Source organism: Jaculus jaculus, chromosome 5 (assembly GCF_020740685.1).
Source record: "Jaculus jaculus isolate mJacJac1 chromosome 5, mJacJac1.mat.Y.cur, whole genome shotgun sequence".
Classification (NCBI taxonomy): domain Eukaryota; kingdom Metazoa; phylum Chordata; class Mammalia; order Rodentia; family Dipodidae; genus Jaculus; species Jaculus jaculus.
The window spans coordinates 157,019,553-157,043,142 of NC_059106.1; the positions used below are offsets into that span (position 1 = coordinate 157,019,553).

At 39.1% G+C, this 23,590-nt stretch overlaps 1 protein-coding gene across 12 annotated transcripts in view; it reads right to left on the reverse strand.

Annotated features, from left to right (window-relative positions):
- Synj1 (synaptojanin 1) overlaps positions 1-23,590 on the reverse strand; it is a 94,941-nt gene that overhangs the window by 65,779 nt on the left and 5,572 nt on the right. For all 12 annotated transcript variants that reach the window (XM_045149332.1, XM_045149335.1, XM_045149339.1 and 9 more), the window contains exons 3-6: positions 6,869-6,955; positions 4,142-4,409; positions 2,041-2,266; positions 916-999 (exon numbers count right to left, since the gene is read on the reverse strand). In XM_045149332.1, coding sequence (XP_045005267.1) covers positions 916-999; positions 2,041-2,266; positions 4,142-4,409; positions 6,869-6,955 — 665 coding nt within the window. The remainder of the gene's footprint in view (positions 1-915; positions 1,000-2,040; positions 2,267-4,141; positions 4,410-6,868; positions 6,956-23,590) is intronic.

Genomic DNA, 23,590 nt, shown 5'->3' on the forward strand with positions numbered 1-23,590 from the left:
CCCTCAGTAGAGAATGCTGGTTTTCTGGTGGTTATACAAACCTGAGCCTGACACTGGAATCTCTGGCTTTCTGTTTCACAATGTGATGCTTTCGTTCCACACTCTCACTGTAATATGTCCAACATTATTCCCGCACTAGAGGCTAAACCTATGGGATTGTCCAGTCTTGGGCAATCTTTTAGTCACCAGAATTAGAGCCCAAATAAGCCTCTTTTCTTTATAATGATGCCTCATCTGTATTCCATTATGGTAACACAAAACTGACTTAACACACATTTTGAAAAGCATTAAAATATGTAAATTATAGCTGGGCACTGGTGAAGCACAAGTAGGAGGATTGCTATAAGTTCAAGACCACCCTGAGACTACACAGTGAATTCCAGGTCAGCCTGGGTTAGAGCAGGACGCTACCTTGAAAAAAAAATGTAAAATATAACTCTTCTTAGACCCTCATTTGTTAATCTAGAAATTTTACATTATAGAATACAATGATCAATGGATTAAAGAACAATTTTGAAAATTTAGAAAATATATTTTCCTTGTTTGCATATGCGTGATGGTCTGCATGTGTGTGCACACATACATAAGTATTCATACATGTGAGAGTTCATGAAGGCCAAAGGTCAACACTGGATGTCTTCTGCAATCGCTTTCTACCCTGTTTTAGAGACAGAGCCCACCTAACTAACCATTTGGCTACACTGGCTAGCTTAGCAGACTCCCAGAGCCCTCCTTGTCTCCCTCCCCAGTGCTGCCTATGGAGGGCCCAGTGCCTGCAAGTTTTATGTTGGTGCTAGAAATCCAAGCTCAGGTCCTGATGGTTACACAGCAAGCTCTTGACCCACTGGGCCACCTCCTGAGCCTGAGAATATGAAGTTTCAAAGGAAAAAATAAAAACCAATGTCAAACACATACCTGCAACCCTGGTTGCTCCCAGAACAATGGAACAGATCCTCGAATTTGTATGAAGGAAGAAACACAGTCGTCTAAGTATACAACCTGCAAGAGAAATTCCAAAGAAAACATGTGCCACCACTTTACTAGAAAAGCAAAGTCTCAAAAGTCTGTTGCACAGCAGTCATATATTATGACCTGTCTCTCGTATGTAAATTGAACATTTTAATTGCAATATTCAAAATAAAACACTCAAGTAATAATGTAAGCACAAAAATCATAGCTTTAAAAAAACTCTTTTTTAAATTTCAATATTTTATACACATACCATAATTTCATTTAACGTGCTTTCTTAGATTTTATATTTCTTTTTTCTTTTTTTTTCAAGGTAGGGTCTCACTCCAGCTCAGGCTGACCTGGAATTTACTATGCAGTCTCAGGGTGGCCTCGAACTCATGGCGATCCTCCTACCTCTGCCTCCCAAGTGCTGGGATTAAAGGCGTGCGCCACCACACCCGGCAGATTTTATATTTCTTAAAACCTAATTTGAAGATCTGAGCTGGGTTATTACTGAATTTTTACAATTATATACTCTCATAGCTAAAATATCATAATTTAAAAATTTTTAGGTAGTACACATATCTACAATTAAAAATTGGGTTTAGGGCTGGAGAGGTGGCTTAGCGGTTAAGCGCTTGCCTGTGAAGCCTAAGGACCCCAGTTTGAGGCTCGTTTCCCCAGGACACATGTTAGCCAGATGCACAAGGGGGCGCACGCATCTGAGTTTGTTTGCAGGGGCTGGTGGCCCTGGCATGCCCATTCTCTCTCTCTCTCTGTCGCTCTCAAATCAATAAAAAGAAAAAGTTTTTTAAAAACTGGGTCTAATTTCACATAAAATACAATTTAGAGTTGCTTAACTCTATAAATAAAAATTTGAAATTCAGTATCAAATGAACAGTACTATGTCACATTAATCATTTACTATCCTTTTACCTACATGGAGAGCCGTACCTAAATGAAGTCTCTTAGGGAAGACTTTCTTAGGACAAATCAATAGCCAAAGACATTGTAAGGGGGCATTATAGATGCCAAAATGTGTTCCAAGTCAAGCAAAAATCTGTTATGCTAGTATTAAATATGAGATACCTGTTCTGTTTCTACAAAGTTGGCAACATGACCATCATCATTTGTTCCCCGGACGTTAAATCTGGTCCCAGCTCTTTCACAGCTTAGTCTTGAAATAAGGCAGGCCTTTGCCTGTTTATGAGCAGCATAAATTGTTCTGATCTCTACTCCCCCACACATGAGGCGTAACAACCAGTCATCACAATTCACACCATAGTGCTTAAGATGCAAATGCAAAGACTGATTCCTAAGGGGAAAAGAAAGAACTGCATTAGGTTTTTGGGTATAAAACAACAATGTATAAATTTTAAAACTGTGCTCCAAGACCATTAATTTATCATTAAAACACCTCCCAAATAAGGCAACTCATTTACACTTACTATGCTAAATATAAGGTTATAAAATTAAGTGGAGATCCTTGGTCATGTGATCTAGAGTTGGTATCAAACAATTGTATTTTTGTGATTTTAGTATCTGTGCCCCATTTCTGTTACATTTTTAAAACCTAACTTATTCCAAACAGGATTACATATATACATAGCACTTTAAAAATATTTAAGATTTGATTTTTATAAGGCTGTATTTTAAGTTATTCAAATAGCCAGGCATGTGTAGCAATGACCAATTAAGACAGTGTAGTCATAGGGACTTCTATCTCTGCAAATACTTTTCCTGACCAATTAATTCTGGAAATAGAACCTAGAGCCTCACTCGTATTAGGTAAGTTGTTCACTCAGGCTCATCCAGATACTGTAGTATTGCAGGTAACAGATGGCACTTCGTTTACAAACGTTTGCAGAGAAAAATGTTTTCAACAAATAAATACACAGCAGTCAAATAATTAAGAAAGATATAAGAGCTGAAGAGATGACTTTGTGGTTAAGATGCTGTCTGCAGAGTCTAAGGACCCAGGTTTGTATTCCCCTGTTGTGCTCATTCTCTTTCTCTCTCCATCTGCCTCTCTCTCTCAAATAAAAAAAGTAAAATAAAATTTAAAAATAAAAGCTGGGATGGAGAGATAGGTTAAAGTGCTTGCCTGCAGAGCCAAAGGGCCCAAGTTCAATTCCTTAGGACCCACATAAGCCAGATGCACAAGGTGGCACATGCGTCTGGAGTTCATTTGCAGTGCCTGGGGTCCCTGGCACACCCATTCTCTCTCTGTCTCTTTCACTCTCTTCAAATAAATAAACAAACAAATAATTTTTTTAAAAAGCTCTTGATCTAGAGATATGGCTCAGACTATGGTTAAAATTGTTTGCTTGCAAAACCTGCTGGTCCAGGTTTGATTCCCTAGTACACACGTGAAACCAGAAGCACAAAGTGTTGCATGTGTCTGGATTTCATTTGCAGTGCTTAGAGGCCCTGGTGCACCCTCTCTCTCTTTCTTTCTTTCTTTCTTTCTTTCTTTCCTTCTTTCTTTCTATCTACCTATCTATCGATCTATCGATCTATCGATCTATCTATCTTTATCTGCCTCTTTCTTTCTCTCTCTCTCTCTCAACTAACCAAATAAGTAAAATATTTTTTAAAAAGAAAGAGATAAAAGACAAAAATGTTTAGAGTCACTATGACTAAACATCAATGGAAAACTGAAGCCCTACCAGGCTGACCCCACCCTTGCTCAGGGGAGAGGACCTCATCTACCTAGCATGCACAAGGTCCTACATTCAATTCCCAGCAACCCCCACCACTCTGTAAAGAAAGGAAAAAGGGATCACCTACTTATACTCTTAAAATTAAAAATAATAAAATAATAAAGAAATGTTGGCTCAGAACGATAATGCCAGAAACAAGATCTCAAAACTATGAGCAATAAATGGATAATACCATTTCATTAGAAATAATTCTTAAATTTAAATAGTTTAAGCACATTTCTAAAAGTCAGTCAGTCCAGATCAGGAAGAGCAAATGAGTTTTATGTCACATGCCAGCTTCACCAAATTGACAGGAGCAATCTGCCAAGCTCTGCTGAGGACCCCGGAGTAGCGAGAGGGGAGCATGTGATCAGCAATGTGCATCTCTTCTCATCTCCGGAAACAGCAACTGCTGAGCATATGACACCCACATCACTCAGCTACCCCACAGCACATGATTAGTAAGGGAAAGTATAACACAGACTCACCAGAAAAATCTATTATCAGTTGTGTGTTCTTGCATGCTACGATGTGCATTAAGACTCAGATCTAAACTCACTCCAGATGCAGACCATGCAAAATAAAAGTTTCCTGAATTCAAAACTTTGCGTACTTCTGAAATGCGGTCCTCATCTGAAGCATCAATTCGAAGTGATATAAACTCAGTGGAGGTAACTCGGAAAACTTCAGATTCTTGAATTTTTCCAACAGACATACATCCAGTGACTAGGACCAGGTAATGTAACATGGTATCACCTGCAAAAAACAAAGAATTATTGAATAAGATATTCTAATAGTTCCAAGCTATTTAAAGTTTCTTCTTATTTTCTTCTGTGTTTTCACATTTTTTTAAATTATTTATTTATTTATTTGAGAGCGACAGACACAAAGAGAAAGACAGATAGAGGGAAAGAGAGAGAATGGGCACGCCAGGGCTTCCAGCCTCTGCAAACGAACTCCAGACGCGTGCGCCCCCTTGTGCATCTGGCTAACGTGGGACCTGGGGAATCGAGCCTCGAACCGGGGTCCTTAGGCTTCACAGGCAAGCGCTTAACCGCTAAGCCATCTCTCCAGTCCTGTGTTTTCACATTCTAGATCTGATGCTCTGATTTTTTCTTTTCTTTGTTTGTTTACTTGCTTGAAACAAAGTCTTGCTATGCTGCCCAGGCCAGCTTTAACCTCCCAATCCTCCTGCCTTAGCCTGCCAAGTGCTGGGATTACAGATGTGTACCACCATGCCTGACCACTGTAACAATTTTCAACTTACCAAAGGCATGTTTAAACTCACAAGTAGAATGACGTTAATTTGGGAATAAAATGCATGCTTACTTAAATACATTTAGTGTAATAAGCATTGCAACAGTGGTAAGATAAAGCCGTATTTATAAAATTATTCCTATACCATCCTGAGATCATAAAAATTTACCAAGAAGGAAAGACAAGGGAAAGTATGACAGAGGAATAGAGAGCAAGTGAAGGGAAAGCATGGAAAGACAAGGGAAGGTTAGACAAGGAAAGACAAGAAGGGAGGAAAAGGACGACAAGGAAAGGGAAGAAAGGGGACTTACAAACAAAGGCATGGACACTAAAACAACAAAAAGAGATCAAGGAATGAAAAACAACAACAAAAAAAAGTATCAAAAATTGTGTTGCCTTCATTACTTTCTCTTATAATAGGAAACTAAAGTAAGATAATGAATGTAAAAACTAAAAAGATAATGAATGTTGAAGTTCTTTGTAAATGGTAATGTTTTAAAAAATAAACAGCATACAAATGTGAGCTAAAGTGATGAGATAGGGGTAAAGTCTCAGGTAAAAATTTATAAAGTAATTTGGTTCACAGAATTTCCATAGGCCTTTGTGGTGGTTGTTGTTTGGCATGTGGAGTGAGGGACCCAGACTCACTATGTGGCTCAGGCTGGTCTCAAATTAATCCTCCTGACTTTACCTCCTGAACAGTGGGATTATAGGCACGCAACACCATGCCCAGCTCAAAGACATTTGTACATATAATTTCAGCAAAAGTCCTATGAAAGTAGTATGAGCTTGGAGTCAGCAATAGTATGCTTCAAACACAGGCTCCTTCATAGCTAACTAAGGGGCCCTGAATCTTGAATCCCTTATAAGACAGACTCATTTAAGCATGCTAACTTGACCAATTTGTAATGCAATCCCTTATAAAAAGGGATTAAAGAAAAAAATCTAAAATTAGAAGTATTTATCAGAATTACTTAAGACAACCTTACTAAGGCATCCAGGGGTCTCTGCACATGACAGATCCATAACAGATGACAAATGTCCACTGACAGAGCAGTGCTGCTCAAGGCGGACTCCATGGACTGCCGGCAGCTCGGCAAGAAAAGGTTCCCATACAGGGATGGAAAGCCACAAACCACATCATTAAATTCACCCTTTAGGCTTATTCTTTTTTTTTATTTTTTTTATTTCACAGCTAGACTTTATCAAAGAGAGAAACCATGCATTAGGTATGCATGAGAATACAAGCTCACTTTCTACACACACTAGTAACAGAACAGGGTAGGGTACCAGTCTAGTTCACACGTCTAGTCATATACCCTTAATATATGAACTGGTACGTCACAAAGGTTACTCTAAAGTACATGGTAACACGAAGTGTCAGACATAGGCTCAGGCGGATGTCTTCTGAATCTAAACCAGATGCTTCTTCCACTAGAAACCAGGAAACTCAGGAGTGGTTCCAGAACATGAGGGCACCTTTTCCTAGATGCACTGAATGAAGTGAGGAAAGGCCATAATGCTCATATCTGTTAATGCAGTTGAATAGGACATTGTCTCTTGAACTTAAAAATCGCAAGAGCTTTGGAAATGTTGCATGCCTTTTCTTTGGTAATAACCATTACCAAAAAATATGAGCCCAAGGCATGTTTAAATTAAAGATATGCCATACTTAAAAGCTTAAAGACAGCCAGGTGTGGTGGCGCACACCTTTAATCCCAGCACTCGGGAGGCAGAGGTAGGAGGATCACTGTGAGTTCAAGGCCACCCTGAGACTACATAGTGAATTCCAGGTCAGCCTGGGCTAGAATGAGACCCTACCTTGAAAAACCAAAAAAAAAAAAAAAGCTTAAAGAGGGAGTCTGAAATGATATGTATGTACATGGCTCTCTCAAATCTTTAGAATTATAAAAACAGAAAAGAAAAAGTGGACTAATTATGCCAAATAACAAACTTACCAAGATTTAATCTTAAAACCCCTAAGAGTCCATAGGCATCCAATACTTTGGTGTACGTGCCTTTAATTGCTTCTTTTTCTGCAGATGCTGTAAAGAAAGCAAAGTTTTAGACTGAAACAGACTGGAAACATCAGATTCTATTTAGCTATAAAACCAGAATTTCAGCTGAAATTTCTAAATATGAAGATTCTTAAGACTAAAACTAGTAACATGAGTATTCTCCCCAAAGAGTTAAATAATTACAGCACAATCTAGTAACCCATCTCCTCTCACTGCTCTGAACTGTATCCTTCCTCATTTTATCCTTGACACTTAGAATAGTGCATGAACATAGAAAGCTGACAAAACATTTATGAGATGTGAGCTACAGGCAAAGTTTAGTACAGAAATGGGGAAGTCTTCGATCCTTATAATGAGTATAATTTGCAGAATAATTTCCCTAGGGCAGTTTGCTATGGTTATTCCACTGAAAGACAAAAATAGCAACAGCAAAAAGTACGTATGAAACTTTAAAGGAAAATCTTCCTCCTAACACTTGAGCAAATACACATTAAAAAATGTAGCAAAGAAGCCAGGCATGGTGGCACATGCCTTTAATCACAGCACGCGGGAGGCAGAGGTAGGAGGATTGCTGTGAGTTCAAGGCTACCCTGAGACTACATAGTGAATTCCAGGTCAGCCTAGGCTACAGCAAGATCCTACCTTGAAAAACAAAAAACAAAAACAACAAAAAATGTAGCAAAGAACCACAGATGTAAGTCACATCTGGTATTCCAATGAGAAATTTCATATAAACCCTTTTGAAGGATACAATTTGAAAGGTGTGGTCCTCTCCTTATTCCTTCCTTGACTTTCCCAGCTTCTCTCTCTCACCACTGCTCTCTTTCTCCTACTCCTTACTTCATCCTCAATTTGCTTCTTGGCTCACTAGTTCACTTTTTATTTACTTCTTATCCTGTTCACTTTTCCCTTTTCCCTCACCACATTTATCTACAATATAGGATCACACAATCTTTGGCAAAACTCATATGTTCTGCATTAGAAGACCATGTAAACGAGGCTGGAGGGCTGGCGTAGCAGAGGAGGATTTTGCTTCCAAAGCCTGTCGGGCCAGGTTTGAGTCCCCAGAACTCCATGTAAACAATGCACAAAGTGGCACATGCATCTGGAGTTTGTTTGCAGCAACAAGAAGCCCTAGTGCATTCATATAAACACTCTAAACACTCTAATATATATATATATTTTTGTTTTGTTTTGTTTTGTTTTTCGAAGTAGGGTCTCACTCTGGTCCAGGCTGACCTGGAATTAACTCTGTAGTCTCAGGGTGGCCTTGAACTCATGGCGATCCTCCTACCTCTGCCTCCCGAGTGCTGGGATTAAAGGCATGCGCCACCACGCCTGGCTCTAATATGTTTTTTAATCAGTTGGGATGGTGGCACATTTTAATCCCAGCATTAGAGAGGCAGAGGTAAGACTATCATTGTGAGTTCCAGGCCACCATGAGATCACATACTGAAATCTAGGTCAGCCTGGGCTAAAGTGAGACCCTACGTTAGAAAAATTTTAAAAACTATATACATACATACATACATATACACACACACACACACACACACATGTGTAAATGAAAACACGTTGTTAAGATGCCATGGCCCATTTTGAAACAAAGCATCAGGAACTTCTTCCTTTGCCTTAAAGCTCTTGTCCAGAGTTCTAGAAATCAGCTACTTCTGAGTATGCTCACCTCTTAAGACCACCTACTTGTATGCCACCTTCTCTGCATCCTGTACCTGGCTCGTTGGCAGCAGAGGCTAAGACTAGATGATTCATTCAAATAGCTAATAATGTCACATTCTCTGATATGTTCAGTCAGTATATCATGTCAGCAACATCACTGGGTTAAATATCAGCAGCTAACAAGAGAGAAGCTGGATTGGAGAAAAGGCTCAGGGGACAAAGCAGGATCTCCAGCACCCACATAAATGTCAGGTGAGTGTAGTGACCTGCCTATAATCTTAATGCTCAAGAAAGCATTTAAAGAAAAAAAAATCTAGGATAATATAAGCATGAATAAGTAACAGTGTGTTACTATTCCCTGAATAGGTTCATGAGCTGGTAGTTCAACAAGGAAAGTGTCTAAAAGTACCTCAAAACACTTAATTATAATGGAGGAAAAGTCTGTACCATGTCTGGTAGACCATCACATTACTCTCAGTGAACACCAACAGTACTGAGACCATTTAAATCCAAGTCACCTTACTGGAAAAATCACAGCACCACGTCAATAATATCTGTACTAAAGGTGGGATGACAAAAGCCTGAGAGCCACTACATGGCCCAAAATGAGTGACATTTTAACAGACATAGCTGAACTAGCCCTTCATCTTCAGACTTCTGCAAGCCCTAAGTGTCGAAGACTACAGAATGTTTCCAGATTTAAGATCAAGCAGGACGATTAAACAAAATGCACAAATCTAAACTGCGTATTTGCATTATAAAAGACACTGTTGGGATAACTGACATAACTTGAATGAAGTGGGAATTAGTAATAATTAGTATTAATTTTATGATGGCTATATCACAGTTATGAAAAATGATTTTCTAGGAAATATATAAGAAGAATTTGGGAATGACACAGCACCATGTCAGCAACCTACTTTCAAATTATTCAGAAAAAAAAGTTGTTTGCATTATATTTTTTTATGCTTAAGAAACATTTATTTCTAAAAGGAATTAATAACATAAATCCTAAAAATACCATTATTATTTTCTCACCATACATTTTCTCACCCCCTAGAGACAGAATTCCACATTTAGCCCAGACTGACTCTAAACTCACCATCCTCCTGCTCCAACCTCCCAAGTTTGGGGATTACAGGCATGTGCCATCATGTCCTGCTTTCTATCTATTAATTTATTATGTATTTGCCTAGAGGCAAAGTCCCATAGCCCATGCTAGCCTCAAACTCATAATTCTCCTGCCTCAGCCAACTGAATACTATGATTACAGGTATGAGACACCACAGTTATACTTTTGTTAAAAAATGTTTTTTATTTTATTTATTTGAGAGTGAGAAAGACAATACACAGATAGAATGGGTGTACCAGGGCCTTCAACTGTCACAAACAAGCTCCAGATGCTTGTACCAACTTGTACATCTGGCTTACATGGGTCCTGGGGAATTGAACTTGTGTCCTTTGGCTTCACAGGCAAATGCCTTAACTGCTAAGCCTTCCGTCCAGCCCCACATCAGTACTTAAATTTTTTTTTTAAATATCTTTATTAGTTGAGCCTAGTGGCACATGCTTCTAATCCCAGCACTCGGGAGGCAGAGGTAGGAGGATCGCTGTGACTTCAAGGCCACCCTGAGTCTACATAGTGAATTCCAGGTCAGTATGGGCTAGAGTGAGACCCCCCACCTGAAAAAAAAATAAACATATTTTCATTTATTTAAGAGAGAACAGAGAGAAAGAAAAAGGAGAAAGAGAGAGGGAGAGAATAGGCACCCCAGGGTGCTGCTACAAATGAACATCCAACCCAAGGCCAGTGCCAGTTTGTGCATCTGGCTTTATGTAGGTACTGGAGAACTGAACCCAGACCAGAAGGTTTTGCAAGCAAGTGCCTTTAACCACTGAGCCATTTCCCTAGCCTCCAGACTTTTTGTAAATACAGAATGTATTTCTTTATTTTATGAGACTCTAAATATACAAAATAGAAGATATGTGAATAAGCTTTCTGGCATTTATCTTCAGTGTCAATAGGCCTTGGTACATCCATCCACACCCCCCTAACAGACAATTTTTTTAAGGATAAACCTAATCATTATCCGACTTCTCTGACAATTCCATTCCAGAAAGTAACTTGAGAATCTAAAAAGACTCTAAAATAAAAAAGCCTATACTATGTAAATATGCAATCCTGCCTCATCTTTTTCCCTTACTAATTTTCTCTTGCACATTGTGCTTCAGCCCAAACGAATAATTTGTTGTCTACTTGTTGTACATTTTCTTCTCTTCTGCTCACAGTGTTCTTTCCATCTGGAATAATCTTTAGTCATCTTTGTGTTGCTTTTTAAAAAAAAAGGATATTACTATCCTTTAAATCTAAACAAAATGCTACTTTCTGGAGTTTTGTCTGAAGCACTCTGGCTGAAAATAAATCTCTCTCTGATTTTATACTGAAGTCACTTGTATACCAACCATAGTAGAAGCTGGGCTACATTTCGTCATACCTTGGCATGACACCACCCAGCAGACACTGAATACTGCAGCTATACATTAGCCATCCACTTAATAGGCAATGCAAACCACAAACTGAGAGCTTATGGCACAAAAGAACATGATTTGCTAACTTTAAAACAACATATTTTAAGCCAGGTGTGGTGGCGCACACCTTTAATCCTAGCCCTCTGGAGGCAGAGGTAGGAGGATCACCGTGAGTTCGAGGCCACCCTGAGACTATATAGTAAATTCCAGATCAGCCTGGGCTACAGTGAGACCCTACCTCAAAAAAAAAAAAAACAAAAAACAAGCAAAGTTAAAATAACATATTTTACAAAGCTTACCTTCCAATAAATAATTCCAATGCCCTCATTAGTAAAGTCCCTACTTAATAATTCCTGCTACTGAGGTCTAGGAATTTTCAAGTGTGTTCAAGCAAGGTAAGAGAGGGTGGACTAAGAAGGTGGGGATGTGGTACACAGAATTGTGAAATGACCGCCAAACAAAGTTTAAACTAGCAGAGTTTGTGAACTAGCCGGGTATGATTAGAGCTCAGAGGAAACAAACTGAAAGAATGAGAGGAAATCAAAGTTCAGGAGGTAAAATTGAGGCCACTTTCCTCTGGTGCAATCTTTCATGGTATCCATTGTGCTTTCAATGGGAGGAATAAATTGTCTTTTGTGAAGAAGTCAGTATTTTTAAACCCTCCTATTCATGGTGATTACTAAACAAACAAGATGCTAAGAAAAACAAGCCTTTCTTTTTACAAGTCACTGATTTCTAAACCCCAAATAGGTATGAATGTCCAAGACAGCCATTGTTTTAGGAGTAACTGTGAGCCGATCAAGATTTCAGTAGTTCAGCCAAGGTAAAGAAAGAAACCTGTGCCTCTGAAACTCAAGTGTTTAAACACATACGCTAAGAGGAGTCTCAGCTTCTACTGCGTGACTGCTATCATACCCAGGAGAAATAGTACCTAAATTCTATGATGCTTATTTTAAAGAGATCGACACCTTCACACTTCATATGCAGCTCTATTTTCCGTCCAGGTGTTCAATATTTCTTAGTCTTTAATCGTGACTATATGTATTTCCGAAGAACATTATCTTAAGCATCAGTCATAACTCAAGCTGTATTTTATTTTATTGCTTTTATATCTATATTTTACATATGCTCCTAAATTAGGCTGGGCATGGTGGCGCACACCTTTAATCCCAGCACTGGGAGGCAAAAGTAGGAGGATCACCTTCAATTTGAGGCCACCCAGAGACTATATAGCTCAGCCTGGGCTAGAGCGAGACCCTACCTCAAATCAAACAAACAACCAAACAACCTTATATTTTTAGCACTCATCTTCTGAAAAGTCTTCTAATTCTATTGCTAGAGAACATGTAACAGAAATAAGGGCACAGAATAGAACTTAAACAAGATATGTGTCATAAACATTTATTCTTATGAAGTATTTATGAGTTCCTAGGGCGACTGAACATTGAGTACATATTTATTTTAAAACTATTGTTAACTTTCCGATGTCGTGATGATGAGGACATGAAGACGCATGTCTGCAATTCAAACCCTTGGGAAGTAGAGGCTGGAGGATCATGGAAAGTTTAAGACTAGAGGGACTTTGTCTCAGAAATGCCAACAACATAAACCAGCCGTTTGGCGCACGCATATAAACCCAACACTTGGGAGGCAGAGGTAGGAGGATCGTCATGAGTTCGAGGCCACCCTGAGACTACATAGTGAGTTCCAGGTCAGCCTGGTCCAGAGTGAGACCCTACCTTGAAAAACCAAAAAAAAAACAAAAAAAAAAAAAACAGCCGTTATCTTTGAGAAATTCATGCTGAAATATTTATGTCTAAAATTTATTTCAAAATAACGAAGAAAAGGGCAGCATTTAAAAAACTGATTAAGGTAAAAAGATATAAATGTCCATGAATATACCTGATAACAGATATCTTGTAATCACATATGCTCTCTATAATGATTTATATTTGCTACTTCTCCAAATAAAAATGTTACCAAAATTTTATTCTAACAATATTCTTTAGCATAGTTGATAAATTCAGAAAGGAGAGAAGATGACATAACTCTGGCTAGTCAATAAGACAGGCAGAAGCTACTATAATTCAAAAAGATCAGGTAAGTACTTTCCTCCAACTGCCCTAAACCAAGGGCATAAACTAAAGTTCCACACACATTTGGACTTGTGTAGCTTGTAAGCAGTAAGCACTACAACTGTTAGAATGGTCTCATAGCTTCTCTTTCCAAATATTCACCAAAGAGCAAATATAAAACAAACAAATAGGGAAAGGAAAGGGTGTGGCAATTCTACAATGGAAGTTAAGAAAAACATTAAAATACATGGACGGAACCCATGTGGTAGTAATATCCTACAACTTAATTCAGATAACTCATTCATTATTTTGGCTTTACATATTTTCCAAGTTCTCTGATCTGAACAAACTGTTGGCTAAATGTAGGCCTAACCTGTAGCTAGCTCTCTCTCTCTTTATTTTTTTTGAGGTAGGGTCTCACTCTAGTCCAGGCTGACCTGGAATTCACTATGGAGTCTCACGGTGGTCTTGAACTCACGGCAATCCTCCTACCTCTGCCTCCCAAGTGCTGGGATTAAAGGCATGCACCACCACGCCCGGCTCTGTAGCTGTTTTTATTTGAACTACAGAAAGTTAGCAAAACTAGGTGCTATAGAGATGGTCTACCTATAGAATACAGAAAACAGCTGGGCGTGGTAGCACAAGCCTTTAATTCCAGTACTCATGAGAAAGAGGAAGAGGAGCATCATAGAGAATACAGAAAACATACAGCAACATAAAAAAATTAAAATTAGTGGGCTATTAGTTGGTAAAGTGCTTGTTACTAAAGAGTAAGGGCCTGAGTTTGGATTATCAGCACCCATGTAAATGCCACATATGGCAGTGTACACCTTTAAAACCAGCACTTGGGGAGTTGGAGAAAGATGTAGATCCTTGGTACCAGATGGCTAGCTTGACTAGCTAAATCAGTGAGCTCTGGGTTCAGTGAGACCTAGTCATAACAAACAAGGTGGGAAGCAACTGAGGAAGATGCTAATGTTGACTTCTAGTAGCCACACACATGCACAAACATGTAGCATGCTCACCCATACATGTGCCTACACACCACACACAAATACACATAAAAACTGTTTTAAATGCCAAGTATGGTGGCTCATGCCACTAAAACCAGCATTCAGAGAGTAGAAGCAAGAGTGCTGTGAGTTGAAGACCAGCCTGAGCTAACAGGAGTTGCAGGCCAGTCAGAACTACACAGCAAGACCTTGTGTCAAAAAACAAAGTAGGGCTGGAGAGATGGCTTAGCAGTTAAGCGCTTGCCTGTGAAGCCTAAGGACCCCGGTTCAAGGCTCAGTTCCCCAGGACCCACACTAGCCAGATGTACAAGGGGGCGCACACATCTGGAATTCATCTGCAGTGGCTGGAAGCCCTGGCGTACCCGTTCTCAACCTCTCTCTCTCTCTGTCTCTTTCTCTCTCTGTCACTCTCAAATAAATAAATAATGAACAAAAAAAATTAAAAAAAAAAAAGTAACAAGCCAGCTGTGGTGGCACACACTTATACTCGCAGCATTCAGGTGGCTGAGGCAGGAGGATTGCTATGAGTTTGAGACTACACAGTGAGTTCCAGGTCAGCCTAAGCTAGACCCTGCTCAAAATAAAAGGACCAAGCAAATACCCCAAAACAAGAGAAACCCTCTGGGAGTATAAATATATTGTTCTCTATCAAAATTGAACATTTCAAAGGCTCTCTATCACATACAGGACAAGGACACACCTCTTCCCCCCCCCCCCCACAGTGGCTTCCTTACTCCACATGACATGACTGGCATCACTAAACACTGCTGTTGTTATGCCTGCCCTCTATTCTCAAATGAGATTTTTTTTTTTTTTTTTTGACTTTTCAAGGTAGGGTCTGACTCTAGCCCACACTCACCTGGAATTCACTATGTAGTCTCAGGCTGGCCTTGAACTCACAATGATCCTCCTATCTCAGCCTCCTGAGTGCTTGGATTAAAGGTGTGTACCATCACACTTGGCTTTCAAATTAGAATTTTAAGGCAAATAATGAGGCAGTAAAAATCAGAGTACATAAATTCAGATAAAACCAATCATATATGCCCATTTTTATTTAATGAGTCTTAACCTCAAGAAAAGGTTATTAAACAGAACAGTTTTTACACAAATCTCATATCTACCATCTAAAAACAGAAGTAACAAAATTGATGTACTACCAAATACCAACAGATGACTTAAATGTTTCCTGTATTTAACTTGAAAGGCATTTTAAGGATTAAATTTAAATTTTCCCTAAATTAAAGTTTCCCTAACTTCTGATGAGTTATATGAATTCACACTAAAGCCACTAAGTGAAGTCCCTACCATCCAATGTCCACATTCTGCTGCTGCTCAAAACCTTCCAACCTGAGATTAGATTGTGTTTTCCTAATGGACCCAGAAGACCAAGGTACACACTGTCATTAGCCAGTAAAGGATGTGATAGTGTGTGCCTGCAGTTCAGCATTTTGGAGTTTGAAGCAGGAGGACTATAAGGCAGAGGCCAGCCTGGGCTACACAGGAAGTTCCAAGCCACATAGCTCATACTGGGCTGTATATCAAGATTCTGTTTTGAGAGAGAGAAAAAGAAAAGGGTGGGGCAAGATTGCAAATTAGAATGCTGTTCCTAGAATCACAATTTGCCTGTGGTTGCATGCATGGCAATTTGTGGTCAGCTTATTTGCAAGCAAACAGCACTTTGGTATAGAACCTCCAATGCAGAGGATGCTAGAGATCATGTAGTCCAAGCTTCTCATTTTCAGAAGAAAAAGACTAGCGATTAAGTTATTCACCCAAGATCATGTAACTGGCTAGCAGGAAAGCCTCATTCCATTTCATCATGCATATATTTATTTTAGAAGGGAAATATTTTTCTTATATAATTAAAAAATTAAAACCTCCAGATGAAAGACATTAAACTATCCAATTACTGTTCTTTTATAAACTATACATCCCAATCTTAGCAAGACTTCAGGCAAAACAAATTTTTATTCACTTGGCATGTATTAAGTGAATGCCTACTTACAAGGACCCTGGCAAGGCTCTAGAGGTTGCTGAAACTTTCTTAGGAATCTAATAGGAAGGTTATATAATCAAGCAAATACTAAATTTATAGCAAACAGCTGGGCACTTGCTGGTGGAAAACTAAAGCAGGAAGACGGAAAGTTCAAAGCCCATGTAGGAAATCAGCAAGATCATGCCTCAAGATAAAACAAAATTAAAAGTGCTGAGGATGGAACTCAGTGGTAGAGGCACATGGCCCTGGGTTTAATCATTAGTACCACGAAACCAACAATTACGGAGTTCTATTAGGTGCAACAGGAAGACCTGATTTAAGGTCTACTGGGGAGGACACAAGGTAGGGTAAGAATGACACTGTGTGACCTTTACACCGAAACCCAGTTAATAAATAAGAAACTAGCCAAAGGAAGAGAGGAGACAAAAATGTTCTAGGCAAGCTGGCACTGGTTGTACACAAATTTAATTCCAGCACCTGGGAGAGAGAGGTAGGAGGATTGCTGTAAGTGTGAGTCAGCTTGGGACAACAGAATTCCAGGTCAGCCTGGGCTAGAGTGAGACCCTACCTTGAGAAAACTAAACAAAACAAAAATGTTCTAGGCAGCATACACATATCCTATGACTCAGTGAGTCCATTCCTAAGTATATTCCCAACCAAAATATGTATATGTACTCCAAAAGCCATATTAGAGGTTTCACAATAGCAAAAACTGGAAATAAAGCACATGTCAAGAGAATAGCCATATACTAGACCCATTTATACAACAGAATACTGCATGGTGACAACAGCAGGGTGTACTACGCTGTGGATGCTCCCATATATAACACCGAGTCAAAGAAACTGAACACAAAAGAATACATGTTAAATGAATCATTTCTGTTAAAGTGAAAAACAAATAAAACATCTGTGATGTAAGCTAGAACCATGATTATCTTTGCAGGCCCTGATGGAGATAAGTGGGAAGGAGCAAAAGGGAATTTGCTGAAGAGCTAGTAAAGATGTTCTATTGCTCAACCTTGTACTAGTAAAAGGAACTTTTACAATTCACATCTTTCTACTGTGCTGATAAGCTGATTATAAAAAGTAAAAATTTATCAGAAGGAACAACATACGCAAAGACTGAAACTATAAAGAATATGGTATATAGCGGGCCATGTCACTAGAGCATAGAAACCAAGAGAAAATTGGTATAAAACTGAAGAGGATGGCAAGGACTTGATTTTATTATGAGCATTTTTAAGTGTTAAGTCCAACAGCCAACCACTAAAGGATAAAGCAGGAGAATAATATCAAAAAGTATTTTTAAAAGACCAAAGGGGGGCAAGCCAAGGAGAAGCAGGAAGACTATTAAGAAGGCAACTGTCATGATCCCTGACAAGGATGACAGTGGATTTACTGGAACAAGTTCAGCCAATGTGGTGTAGTCACTACATGGATTCTCAATGACATGAGGGAGTTGAGTCCGGAGCTGGAGCAAGGTCTGAAGTACTCAACATGACCACCAAAATAGTTAGTATCTATTCTAATCCTTACTGTTTAGCCACCAAGTAGTTTGGGTTACTAAGAAACTTAGACAATTATAGCAATTTTTATCTTCTTTTGCCAATGATCTGCCTAATTCAAATAGCATGCCATTCTTAGAGCCATAGCAAGTTGTTCAGGAACAAATTCAATTAAAAGCAAGTGAAAGTGAATTTTCATAGTGTGGGTTCTAATCTATTCTCTCAGTATAGAAAAGCTGGCGTCCAAACTGTGACATCCTATGTAATTGTTTTATTCAGCTCTGTATCAATCCCACACTGTGTAGTAGCAGCAACTACAAACCTCACAACTCTACTTTCTTCCACATTCCCAAGAGAACCACTAAACAAGACAGGCTAAAGACGTGTCTTCAATTGTGGCAAGGACAGCAATAATGAGCACTAATGAAAAGCCAGCTGGAAATCTACTTAATTATTTGATTCGTCCTATCTCTAACCCACATACAGCTCACAGAAAATGAAAATAGACTTATCTATATTTCAGTAAGACATTCATGGCTATAGCAACACTACAGTACTAAAATAACAGAATAAAACAACACTTGTAGTATGTACTGCTAGGAGCTATTTTATATTTGAACATACTTCATATGTAAAGTTACAGAAGATGAGTATGATAAAGAACAGTTACTTAGGGTATAATAATATGCAGAAATACCAATAATTACTAATTATTTGGTAATATATTTTTCTTTTCACTGACTCAGTCTATCTCTATTTTAGCTACCAAACAATAAAACATAAGTCAGGTGTGGTAGCTTACGTCTATAATCTCAGTATTCAGGAGGCTGAGGAAGAAGATCTGCCATAAATGAGGTCATCCAGAACTATACAGTGAGTAGCAGACCATACCAGCATGAGCTCCAGTGTAAGGTAGCCTGTCTTTGTGTTTTGTTTTTTTTTTTTTTGCTTATTATTATTTATTTATTTGAGAGTGACAGACAGAGAGAGAAAGAGGCAGACACAGAGAGAGAATGGGCACGCCAGGGCCTCCAGCCACTGCAAACAAACTCCAGATGCATGCACCACCTTGTGCATCTGGCTAATGTGGGTCCTGGGGAGTTGAGCCTCGAACCGGGATCCTTAGGCTTCACAGGCAAGCACCTAACTGCTAAGCCATCTCTCCAGCCCAAGGCAGCCTGTCTTAAAACAAACTAAAAGAACAAATCCTTACTAATAACATTTAAAATTCAAATAAGTAAATCAAAGTATGCAGTTTTTTTAAAAAATATTTTTTGTCCATTATTTATTTATTCGAGAGTGACAGACACAGAGCGAAAGACAGATAGAGGGAGAGAGAGAGAATGGGCGCGCCAGGGCTTCCGGCCACTGCAAGCGAACTCCAGACACATGCGCCCCCTTGTGCATCTGGCTAACGTGGGACCTGGGGAATTGAGCCTCGAACCAGGGTCCTTAGGCTTCACAGGCAAGCGCTTAACCGCTAAGCCATCTCTCCAGCCCAAAGTATGCAGTTTTTAAAGCAATATCCATTTTGGTACTCTATCTACAAGGCTAACCAATTTTGTTAGCCTATTATACCTTTTTCACTCCTTCCTGTCTTCCCACCTCAGAGGACATGGGGATGTTTTGTGTTTGTCCTCTGCTGCTGTGGCCTAGAAATTCTCCAGGCTGTAAGGGGGCAATTGCAATACCTACCTCATTTGCTTTCCTTCTCACAAAAAGCAGAATCTTGAGCAGCCTTATTTTTGTGTCTGAAAATCATTATACTTTTTTTTTTTTCAATTTTAGTTTTTGGTTTTCTGAGGTAGGGTCTCACTCTAGCCCAGGCTGACCTGGAAATTACTATGTCGTTTCAGGGTGGCCTTGAACTCATAGAAATCTCCTACCTCTGCCTTCTGAGTGCTGGGATCAAAGGTGTGTGCTACCACATCCAGCTCTGAAAATTATTTTATATATTTTGTTTACTTTGTTGTTATTTTAAGGCGGGAGCAAAATTTAGCTCCTCCTATTCCATTATAGTCAGAGGCAAAAATCCTGTTGATAGTTCTGGGCTACTTTCATTTCATATACCACAGAATATCTGACAGAGCTGAGATCATATAAATGCACTTTGGAACGACTGGTTGTCCCTAGATCCTTCCTACGATTGGTTCAGACTGGAACAGCTAAGACTTTTTTTTTTCTTTCTTGAGTTGCTATTTAAGTTACAGTTTACTTTCTATTAAGTATATCCATTCTAAAATTATTTACAAAAAGAAAATGAATGTTCAGAATCTCTGCATAAGGGAATATAACAAATGTAAATCGAATCATTTTGTGCTTTAAAAAAGTCAGCTATAAATTCACTTCTTACCTCAACTTGTGCTTTTTTTAAATGAGATATTCTGCAACTCATCAAAAGATCAATCATGCTGACTGATAGTATTTGTCAATTTAAATAAAAAAATACTATGCACACAGCTTGTCAAAAATTCTACAACTTTGACATTTGGCTCAACCAAAAACAAAACACACAAACTTTGTCCTTAACGACTTTACTTCAAAGTTAAATCATACTTTAACATGCTAATATGCTAATAGTTTATAGGCAAAAACACAAGTTTAATAATTCTCTCATTACAAACCCTTTTCATTTTTTACAATTTATTTTTATTTTTGTTTATTTATTTGAGAGTGACAGACAGAGAAAGAGGCAGGCAGAGAGAGGAGAATGGGCACCCCAGGGCCTGCAGTCACTGCAAACGAACTCCAGATGCATGCGCCCCCCTTGTGGATCTGGCTTACATGGGTCCTGGGGAATTAAGCCTCAAACCAGGATCCTTAGGCTTCATAGGCAAGCACTTAACCACTAAGCCATCTCTCCAAGCCCAACACTTTTAACTGTAAACTTTTCTATTAGTTTGCTTTTCTTTTTGCTAATTACCTAATCACAAAAATAATAGCCACCACCTCTACAATGGCACAAATAAGTACAGTAAAAAAATCAAAAAGCAGAACCATGTCATTGGCAAATTTAATCTTTGGGAAAAGTGTAAGCCACAGAAATGACTGAAATAAAGCACATGGCTATCACATTTCCTAACCAGTATTGCTAAGATGTCCTCAGGGAAAAGCCGCGAACAGATGCAAGGGTGTTTTAAGTTGAAGAAAACACTGAGATTCCCATATGTTGAATGCCAGCCAAACTATTAGCTTTAACCTAAGACTACAGTGCATTGCTTTGATGAAGCGAGACTCTTGATGGCTGCTGTGGTAAAAAGCAAATACCACTCAAAAATCAATGTGGGACAGGAAATGAGGGCAGAAGCCTTCCACCCGATTCCAAAGTGTCCAAAGTGTGCAAAGCCATTCAGTATTCAACACTAGTAAGTAACCATGGTTCTTTAATGAAGGAAAGAAGTTATTTTTCATGAATTTGTCTTATCTTCCTCAACACCAGCAAAAATTACTGAAACTTACATATTTATTGTCTGGCTGGGCATGATGACTGCCATGAGTTCAAGGACAGCCTAGATTAGAGTAAAATACTTTCTCAAACATACAAGCTAACTATTTTAATGTTTGGATCTCAGTATTTAATAAACAGAACTATCAGCTATTGCATATGGCCTAAGAGTGCTGTGAAAAACTTAATGAGACACTAAGGCACCATGAAACAATGAAGTTTACAACCTCTGGCTTAATACTGTGATTGGCAGAGTAAATTCTAGTAAATGAGAATAATTTCTTTTATTATCATTACCCCCTTATACTGGGTATTTCACATTCTATGAAGAGCTCCAGGATATACTCAGCATTATGAATCATAATCACTTAACACAAGAAATTAGGTAGACCAAGAAAATCAGACAAACATCCTGGAGTAAAGCCAGACCCAGAATTAAGTGACAAGGCTTTGGTGTCAATAAAGAGTTGAGTCCTGAATTGACTACTTATTATGTTACTGAGGCTGAAAATCTTGCCACTAGAAAAGAAAAAGCCAATTTAATCTTATACTATACTAGCATTTTATATCAAGAGGAACAAAAGCTTTAATTTTAAGCATTAGCAATTTCGAGGTGAGGAGGTGGCTCAACTGGAACAGTACTTGCTGTGCTCAGGGTTCTGTTTACTCACTGGTAGACCCAAACAGTGTAACTGCTTGTTTGTTTGAGGGTACACTTCCAGCCCAAGATAAAAGGAACCTCTGTAGGCACTTTAAGTTTCCTTTATCTGAGCTTGCCCCCCAATACCCACATAAAAGATCAGCATGGCCTTGCATGACTGTAACCCCAGGGCTGACAGGTACAGAGACAGGACTGGAGTTTGGATAAGTCTGACTCAAATGCAATGGCTTCCAGGTTCAATAAGAGACCCTGCTTCGATGAAAGAGAGGACAGAGGACTGACCGGCAACACCCTCTGGCCTCTGCACACATACATGCATACCGCCCCCCACCCAAAGAGTCAGCAGTACATAGCATCAGCTTTCAACTTAGGGTTTTTCATGTATTTTTGCTTATCTTGGTGGGGGTCTTCTTTGTTTTTGAGATAAGATCTCATTTATGTTCTCAAACTCACTACATAGCTGAGTCTGATCCTCCTGCCTCTACCTCCCTAGTGCTGTGATTACAGGCATGCACCATAGTACCCACTGGGTTTGGCTTAGCACAGGCTAAGTAAACGCCAACAGAGCTACATCTCCAGTCTTCTGAGGGTGCTCTGCAACGCTGGGAACTGAACTCAAGGCTTCACACATACTAGGGTTAGCACTCCACCACTAAACCAAATCCCCTCTCTTTTAGTCAGGAGAACCAAAACTCGTGTTTTCGGAATCATCCTTCAGTCCCCATACACTGACCTTCTCTTTCCTTCATCTGCCTCTGAAGATAGAGTTGTGAAGTGGTTTACATTCTGACGCATAAGCTGGGTGTGAATGCAAAAAGCATGTACATCTATCTGACAGCTTGTCCTTCCATGAAGGTCTTTTCTTTTTTTTGTACTAGGAACACTGAATCATACAAAAAGCCAAGACGAGATCTCCCTTTATCTCTTTTTTGTTATTGTTATTTTAATTTATTTATTTATTTGAGAGTGACAGACAAGAGAAAGAGGCAGAGAGAGAGAGAGAGAGAGAGAGAGGGAGGGAGGGAGGGAGGGAGGGAGGGAGGGAGGGAGGGAGAGAATGGGCGCGTCAGGGCCTCCAACCACTGCAAATGAATTCCAGACTTGTGCACCCCCTTGTGCATCTGGCTAACATGGGTCCTGGGGAATCGAGCCTTGAACCGGGGTCCTTAGGCTTCACAGGCAAGCGCTTAACCACTAAGCCATCTCTCTAGCCCTCCTTTTATCTCTTAGTAATATCATTTCTGAGAAAAAGCCACACACTGTTTTAATTTACTGACAACTGTCTCACTTGTTCTTATATATATGAATATCTTATATTCATACAGTCTAGCCACTACACTGAACCACTGCTCCATAGACCTTACATTTCAGTGTAACTGAACATTTGCTGGACTAATAATTTTAAAAAATGGGCACACCACTAAAATATATATAAATTATTACTTAAGGATAAGAATGTTTCAAAGGAGTTTAAAAATAACAATAACAGAAGAAATCAAGAGTAATTTTCCATTTAAGAAACAGTAATTTTTGTAATATTTGTAGAATAAATAATCATAGATAATTTTAGTTGGCATTTCAAAAAAGGAAAAATAAACAACAAAAAAGCATATACCCACCCCACAGAATCTCCCTAATTTTCCCAGGTTTGTCTTGAACTTCTAAGCTCAAGTAATCCTCCCATTTCAGCTTCTCAAGTAGATGAAACTACAGGCACATACAACTATCCTTTTCCCCCCACATACCACTATTCTTGATGTA